Raw genomic sequence first — 9,000 nt, forward strand, 5'->3', positions numbered from 1 at the left:
GAACCCCATTTCCCTTGGCCCACATACCGCAAAGAATGACGGCCCTGTAGTGGCTCAGATCCGGACTGAAGACATGGACCACACATGGGCCAACACTAGCCCAAGTCTCAGCCATTTAATAACCATAACAGGGCATGAACTGGGCCAGAATTGGTTTTAATAGTGGCACCAATTCTCAGCCATTAATAAACCATATCAACACCAGCTTTTAACCAGACCCTTATCCATTTAATAACCCACAACTGGCCCTGAAAAGAGGCTGAATAGATTTTATTCTTGGTACCAATTCTCAGCCTTAAGTAAACCAAAACACAGCCAAACCTGGCATAAAATAATTGTTATCTTTTATACATTGTATACTTCTTTATATTTTTATATCTCTCTATATTTTATATATACTTGCCATTATTTGTTTTGTTAAATATGTTGGTAACAGTGTATGTAAACACAATCATTTTAAGAAGCTACATAAAAAAATAAATAATAATCACACGCACACACACACACGCATACACACTCTATAAGACAAATGTACCAGACAGACAGTGTAATCACAATAAAAAAAATATTGCAGAAAATGTCAAAAAGCAGTAACAAAGTAGTCCAAATGATGATGTGTAGTATCTGATTTCCTCTCTGGTGGTATACAGTAGTTTTGTGAGATCCATTCTTTGAAGGCATTTCTCATTCAAACGCACCTTACCTGAAACACAGCATCAATGAGCATTTAATATTAATGTCGTAAAACTTGTCATAAAGCTTCTTGAGGTTTTCATTTCTGAGATTTCTCCCCTCAAAGAAATCAGGACAGAAGTGGTTGAAAGTGAACAAATGAGACCAGGTGTAAACGAAAATGCATCTACTTTTGATTAGATCAACTTAAACGCATCTTAATACCAGGTGGAAACAATGCCTTAGAATTAAAGATCTATCGTTTGAGTTCAGCAGCAAGCAGTACAATCAAACTTCACAGGTGGACTCCACATGCACAAACAACAGGTTCTTCTTTGCTGCTTTTGAAGCTAAGTTGAACTGCATTAGACTGCCCCCTACAGGTCTTTAATATTCATATTCAACAGTTCACTTTTAAATCCCACATGGCAATTTTTTTCTGGCCCAGTTCCGGTCCACACAACACCACATTTCCCAAATACCACAAAGATGACGGCCCTGTAGTGGCCAAGATCTGGATTTAAGACTAGGACCACACATGGGCTATAACTGGCCCGAGTCTCAGCCATTTAATAACCCATAACTGGCCCTGCACTGGGCCTGTTTTCATACTGGTACATATAATAAAATGATGTACTTCATGGTCAACAAACATTTTTAAAGTGTAATATTGTTTAAAATTAATCTTTGAATTTACAAGTTATAACAAAATGAAAAGAACTGTAATTTCTCTGTTAATTTTACCATTATAATGTGGTGTAAAATATACACCACAAACACAAAATTATCCAAAAAGTATTTCAGACGAGACCACTTTGGCAAGTTTACTTGAGTTTATTGAACACAATTTATCTTTGGCGGTATGGTTCCTTATGGGGGTTCTTGCTCCATAATTAATGACATACGTAGCTTTAGCATTAACCCCCCTATGGAACCATCAGCTTGAGCAATATACAGATGATTAAGACAGTTTAGTAATGTCTTTAAGCCGTGGTTTAACATGTAGACGTAGCAGTGAAGTCCGGGACGTCTATGCTGTAGCTTGCTATGAGGAAGGGTGTGTCTCTCACGATGATGTCCGTGACTCTAGGACTTGGAAGCCTTGATAATCTGAAACAAAGAAGACAACAGCCAAAAGGTGCACAGAAATATGCTTGATACTTATAGTGGTGAGCATGGGGGGGGGTTGCGAGCAGTTTAAGCATATTTCCCAGGCGGAAGTGCCGCGTATATATATCCTTCCGGTCTAATAGGAGAACGGTAGTGGTTGGAGCGTTTTGACAGCTGACCGCGGCAGCTGATCGCAGCCTATGTCTACGTGGCCTGTCTGAACTGACGCTGTGCTTGATTAAATTCTTGTGCTGTAATCCAAATCTTCTGGAGAATCTGTACCAATACTAAAACCTATTTAGGCCCAGTGCAGGGCCAGTTATGGGTCATTAATTGGCTGAGAATCGAGCCAGTTATTGCCCATGTGTGGTCCTAGTCCAGATCTGGGCCACTAGGGCCGTCATTCTTTGTGGTATGTGGGCCGAGGGAAAAGGGGTTTTGTGGAACAGAGCTGGGCCAGATAAAATTTTCTATGTGGGAAAGTGCATTTATATGGCCCATGGTCACAAACCTGATTTGGGCCAGATGATCAATGGACTGATCTGGGCTACACTCCTCCCACCAACATTAGGGCCTCATGTGTTTGGCTGTGTTTTGGTTTACTTAAAGGAACACTCCACCGTTTTTTGAAATAGGGTTTATTCACATTCTTTCATACATTTAGATAGGTGGGTAAATGCATTTTTGTCTCAGTGCATGCATTGTTTTAGTTTGACAGGGTCGGCGCTAGCTTAGCTTAGCTTAGCACAATGAATGGAATCCTTTGTTGCCAGCTAGCATGTCCTGAGTAAAAGTGATAAAAAAAAAAAAAAAAACACCCCCACGTAATTACTTCTTGTGGCCTGCGTATTCACAACAACAAGTACAAATAGTGATGCAGATTAACACTAGGCGATTTCCTAGGCAGATATTGACTTGGGACTATATTAGGGGGAAGCACAGGCGAAGCACTGCTGCTTAGGCGAAGCACTGCTACTTGGGCGCAGAGATATCACGCAACACATGAAATCCCACAACTTCCATCAACATACCGGTGTGCATTGCAACGAGTCAAAACACAGAAGAAGAAGAACAACACGCGTGACCTGCACCGAGTGTCTTCGCTTTTGGATTGTTTATTTTGAGAAGTTACAGCTATAGTTACAGCAAACATGGTAATTACCTGCGTAGCAAAAGGTTGTGAGAACAAGCAAAGGACATACACGAATGTAATGTTTCACAGAATTCAGTCGAATGTGGAACTGAGAAATAAATGGCTAGCTGCTCTGGATATCTGTACTTGAACGCCTCTCTACAAAATTAAACAGTATCGTGTTTGCGAAGAGCATTTTGCACCGGAGGACTAAGTTACTTTGAAAAAATGGAATATGGGCTCAGAAAGACGGTACTAAGTTACGTCTGAAACATACGGCTGTCCCATCCCATCTATTTTCAAAGCACAGGCAGAACAAAGTGCACATGTAAGTTGTCTTTTATTACTCTTCCTTATGTTAATCTGTGTCTTTATTCCGTTGTAAGATAGATGCTGAGAAGCTGTATATAGACTACGGTTCAAATAACGTTAGCCTCCTCTAGTATAACCTCATGTTGAATTCAACCTGTTTAGCATGAACAACCAAACTAAAATAAAAATCGCTGTTATCGTTACCTGTAAAATGAAATGACTGAGGGCTAAGTTAGCTATTTCTCTCACCGAGTTAACGTTAGCCTGGTTCTTTTGACTCAGGAGTTTTAGTACAACTACTATAAGGAGAAGGCTACAAGCAGTTTACTATACATGTGTCATGTTTAAAATAATCACTTACTCTGTGGACAGCTGTCCATTTGGTCTATTCGGCGTGGGGCGTTTTTTCCAGTTCACTTTATCACACCGGAAAAAAAATCGAGTACTGCCGGATGGATCAGCGCTGTGAAATCCTCGGTAGCTGTGACACAACTGCGGGCACGCTCATCTTGATCTGACGCGTTGAGCCTGGTCATCGACGGCAGTAACTTGTCCCACTCGCCACAGCACAGACACTATTTCAGTCGGCATATTCCCCCACATTCACACCACCAGTTCGTGTTGGCTCTCATCCTCACGTCCTCGGGTTGTTGAGCAACCTCCGCCTGTCGTTCTATTTCCACTCATTTTCTTTAAACTCTTGTACATATAGGTATGGTTCTGGCTCACACAAAATCAGCCATGTTCATTGCCATTCATGTACTGTAGGAAAAATAGCCAGCTACTATTCACACCGGTATGTTGACGGAAGTCGTGGGATTTCATGTGTTGCGTGATATCTCTGCGCCCAAGTACTAGCAGTGCTTCGCCTAAGCAGCAGTGCTTCGCCTGTGCTTCCCCCTAATATAGTCCCAAGTCAATATCTGCCTAGGAAATCGCCTAGTGTTAATCTGCATCCCTATTTGTACTCGTTGTGAATACGCAGGCCACAAGAAGTAATTACGTGTTTTTTTTTATTTTTTTAATCACTTTTACTCAGGCCATGCTAGCTGGCAACAAAGGATTCCATTCATTGTGCTAAGCTAGCGCCGACCCTGTCAAACGAAAACAATGCATGCACTGAGACAAAAATGCATTTACCCACCTATCTAAATGTATGAAAGAATGTGAATAAGCCCTATTTCAAAAAACGGTGGAGTGTTCCTTTAAGGCTAATAATTTTTACCAAGAATAAAACCTATTCTGTCTCTTTTCAGGGCCAGTTGTGGGTTATTAAATGGATAAGGGTCTGGTTAAAAGCTGGTGTTGATATGATTTATTAATGGCTGAGAATTGGCGCCACTATTAAAACCAGTTCTGGCCCTGTTATGGTTATTAAATGGCTGAGACTTGGGCTAGTGTTGGCCCATGTGTGGTCCATGTCTTCAGACCAATCAGCTGTGAGCAAAGTGACACATGTCTGACGCATTTAAGTCACTCCCAGTTTCTCTTGCTCCAAATTAAAGGTCACTACACAGTAAAGATTTTTAAAGACAAAATTGTCTGAATTTTAGCAATGATCATTTATTATAATTATTTTATATGATTTATTTATGATTTATATTATTATTATTATACCTATAATCCATTACACCAAAGCAACTTTATTTCAACAATTATTATTAAGCATTTAGTTTAAATGAATATAAATATATACTGATAATATTTAATTTAAATAAGATTTTGGAATTGACAAATAAAGCTTAAAATGACTACATGTAAGCTGTTCACTTTAATACCTATGTACATTATCAAAGGTCCCACTTTATATTAGGTGTCTATAACTACTATGTACTAACATACAAAAAATAAGTACAGTGTTCACTACTGATGTCACACTTACATGTGCATGTGCTTCATGAACTCAGGATCAAAGCCTGAGTTCACAGAGCAAGTTGATAATCAGGGTCATGGTACCAACAAAGCCTGAATGGATTGATTTTGTTTTGTCAACTCAAAACTTATCCTGTAACCCTGAGTTTGTTACCATCATGGTACAGGCCCCTGATAGCTCTGATTTAACTTCATTAAATCAGTCATAAAACATATGACTGAATCAGTCATAAAACATATGACTGAACTTGCTTAAAGGACTTTTTTTATGCAAAAGTTTATATGATTTTATATTCAAATTAATCATTCTATTCAAATAACCACAAACATATATAGTATGCCTCCAGGAAGAAGGTTTTAAATACAGATATTTTGCCAAACAACTGTCAGTTTTAGCAGTTTTGGGAAGTTTTTCTACCCAAAAAGTAAATAAATCACACAAATCAGGTTTTATGAATGCTTTAATAAAACAAAATACAAAGACAAGTAATTGAAATTTAAAGAATTGAGCAAAGTTTATACTTATGCATTTTAAGCATTTGATTATCAGGAAGCGTTGCAAGATTATGGCTTTAATGCATAAGGCCTTATTTGAGATCCTACTAAAATCCTACAGCTTTATCTGCTGTCCATAAGCGCTCTCAAATTTATTTGAGAAATTGTGAGATGATTCAAGCCTGGGCATGTCTTTAACCAGAACACCATTTCTTGAGCTGAAAATGTCAGCCAGAGGGGAAGCCATTGGAGAAGGTTTGTGTTCATTACACTGTGGGCCATTTAGACTGGGAGCACACTTCACTTCATAGGTAAAAAAGAAGGTGCCATATTTAAAAACACAAGCGTCACTCACAACTCCACTTCTAAGTTCAAAAGAGCATGTACCAAGGAGGTTGCTGTTCCAGTAGCTGTCTGCATCAAACACTTCAAAAGTTAGTCTATTGGCCATGCTAATCTTAATAGGAATAAACTCAAATGTTTCTGGCCAATGTGGATTGTCATTATTATCAATAGTCTCAGTGCGCTTGATTTGTGTGCCATATTTAACTGATACAGCACCATCTGTTTGTGTAAATCTATCTCCATACAGACCTTTGGCTCTAAGGTTGTAGACTTTTAGGGTGGCAAGTCCTTTTTCAGCTGGACAGCAGTTAGACTTTATAATTTGACTACTTTCACAAACACAAGCACATCGGTCTCTTGCACTGCACTTCCTGCCAATCTTGCAAGGCTCTGAGCAAACCTTCATGAGAGCATTTTCTATTATGTATTCTTCAACAGCTCTCTTCAGTCCTTTCCTGGCAGGGTGTTTTTCACTCAGTAAGAAATGGAGGGGTTTCAGAGAGTAGTGCACAATGTCAGGGAGGCTCTTCAAAGACTCAAGCCAGGTCTTAAGGGAATTTGGGTGTGATGAACCAGCAAAAAGCAGATCTTCTCCATTTATGTTTCCTCCGATAATCTCTATCTGACGCTCACTGAACATGGTGCTGAACTTTTGATTTGTGCCCATCTTCTTTTTCAGTTCTTTACAAAAATGGCTCTCTACCTTCACAGTTGCTACACTGTATGAACCAGAGGCTTCTACATCCAAACAGTCTTTCACTGCAGTGTCTGTAAGCCCACTCACTGTTGCCTGACATGTTTTGATGGCTGTTATGGCTTTCATTTTCCCCCCTAACTTGACACCTGTGGTAAAGTGAGTGCCATATGTGGTGATCAGGTTGCGGTAGGCGTCTGGATCGTAGGATGCAGGGAGTGATTTAATTGCTTCAAGAAACTCTGCATGAAGAGGAGGCTTTTCAGCTAGACCATATCTGTAAATAAATAGTTAATACTTTTGAATTCAGTGGAATCAAAGGTTTATACAATTAAATACAATTCAATTTATTCTATGAGGAAAAGCAACACAACTCTCTCACCCGTAAAAGCTGCATGCAACTTCATGTTTGGTGAAACTGTATTTGTCTTCTTTTGATTTTGTCATTGCAAATTTCGCTTCCCTGGAATGAGTGCTTCCGACTGCAGCTCCAGCAGCCTTCACATCTAAACCAACTTTCCAGCCGACTGAGAGCGCTGATGATGAATCATTGACCAGTGCTTCACTTGATTCAAAGATCTGACTGGAGACTTTCATTGAACACTTTGGCAAGGTCCTCCAGAACACAACTGCTGCTGGTAGCTTCTGTTTTATTCCATTCATGTAATTGTTTTTGACCATTTTACAAGTGCTGTTTCCTAAATCCCATTTCTCCATGTTGATCACGTAAGATCCTTTTCGCTCCATGGTCACAACATCAAATCCCTCTCCAGCAAGATTGTACCCTGGAACAAAGGGAGCATCCTCACACTCTTTTGGTGCACCTATGTCATCCTCTCCAGAAGTGGTCATGAGAAGCAATGCCCAGAAAACAACAAGGTAAATCTGGAACTGCCCCATCATCTGTAGTGAGATAAGTCAAATCATTATTGTGATTATTGTGAAAATTAACATCATTTAACAATAACGATAGTCTAGAATTGTAACAATAATACCTTCATAAAATTTGCAATATTGTTAAAACAAATACAAAATTAAAAAAGGATGTTAAGCAGTAATTCTCTCTTTAAAATAATAATATTATTAATTGAATGATTTTTTTCAGTTACCTACCATTAAATGTAGAGCTGAGATATTCAAATATAAGTTACAGGTTGTCTCTCTAACCTGTCGATGGTTGATTGGTTGTGGGTGTCAAAGCTTTGTAGTGCAAAGTATCATATACCATGACGTGGCTGTGACAAATCTTCTAATATTAGTTTAACACAGTGGTCGGGAACCTGTGGCTCGCGAGCCACATCTGGCTCTTTGGCAAAAATCATGTGGCTCGCGAGGTCTCTCACCCTTTACCAACAAACCATCGATGAAACAATTAAGACATATCAACAGAGATCGTCTCTCTGCAGAAAAAGCAGCCAATTACAATTCCCTTGTTGTAGTACAGCCTACTGAAGTTAATGAAAAGTTTATGATAATAATAATATTAAAGTTGTACCGGCAAAAGTGCGTGTTCAGTGCTGTTCGCGAGTGTCACGAGTCACCACAGCAATCAACTAACCACTTACGTTTCTGGTAACCTACAGCTCCTGCACTAGGATTCAAGCTGGCGAAAACCATTCTAGAACAGCAGCGAAAATGTAAAAGTAGGCTTTATAAACTTTAATATATCATGTTATTGAAATGGGTGCTTTGCTGCGCAAAGAGACATTTCACCCGCTGGCCGCACTTTCACTTTTGCCTCAGAGACCCTTTATGTCCTATAAATGTGTCGTATTTTTGATAATCCGCGCAGATTCCAGTTGACGATTCTGTTTAAAGTTATTAATAACAAAACATGAATGAATGAGAAAGAAAAGAACAGGATGTGCTTTATATTAAAAATAAATATTAAAAGCGTGATAAGTCTTCAGAAAGAGAACTGAATTCTACTGACAGGATGCTGTGCGCGCGCTCCGAGCACCAGAAAAAATTTCTACCAAAAAGACTCAGGAGGATTCTCGAATGAAATAGAATTTATTTTATGAAAGGTTTTACAGACAAAATAAAAATAGATGCACGACAAGCTCCGTCTCAGTTCTTTGGCGTAGGCCCCGTCCTCCATCCGGGTCTGAAAGTTAGCTTGTAGGTCCTGCCTGATGATAGAGGCACGGGCGGAGCCTACCCCCAAAAATAAGGAATATGAGATGAATTCCGTACGTACCTATGAGGATTCTGAAAAGCATGCAGGAGAATTAGTAAAATAGGAAAGACAATTAGACCGCTTCTTTAATGCTTATTTAATGTGAATATCTATATGTGAGAAATTATAACTACGAGATACACTGAGATAAAGATGATTGATTAGAAACTTAACCAAGATCGAGTGTGG

The 9,000-nt window shown here is 39.2% G+C and overlaps 1 protein-coding gene across 1 annotated transcript; it reads right to left on the bottom strand.

Annotated features, from left to right (window-relative positions):
• Positions 1-5,542: 5,542 nt before the first annotated feature.
• On the bottom strand, positions 5,543-7,819 carry LOC311093214 (perforin-1-like). Its single transcript, XM_084130437.1, has 3 exons — positions 7,746-7,819; positions 7,015-7,535; positions 5,543-6,909 (listed from the first exon to the last, which is right to left on the bottom strand). The coding sequence occupies exons 1-3, from the start codon at positions 7,746-7,748 to the stop codon at positions 5,709-5,711; spliced, it is 1,725 nt and encodes a 574-aa protein (XP_083986563.1). The 5' UTR covers positions 7,749-7,819; the 3' UTR covers positions 5,543-5,708.
• Between the last annotated feature and the right edge of the window lie 1,181 nt (positions 7,820-9,000).

The sequence above is a fragment of the Abramis brama genome (genome assembly GCF_963993115.1).
Source record: "Abramis brama genome assembly, chromosome: 12".
Lineage (NCBI taxonomy): Eukaryota > Metazoa > Chordata > Actinopteri > Cypriniformes > Leuciscidae > Abramis > Abramis brama.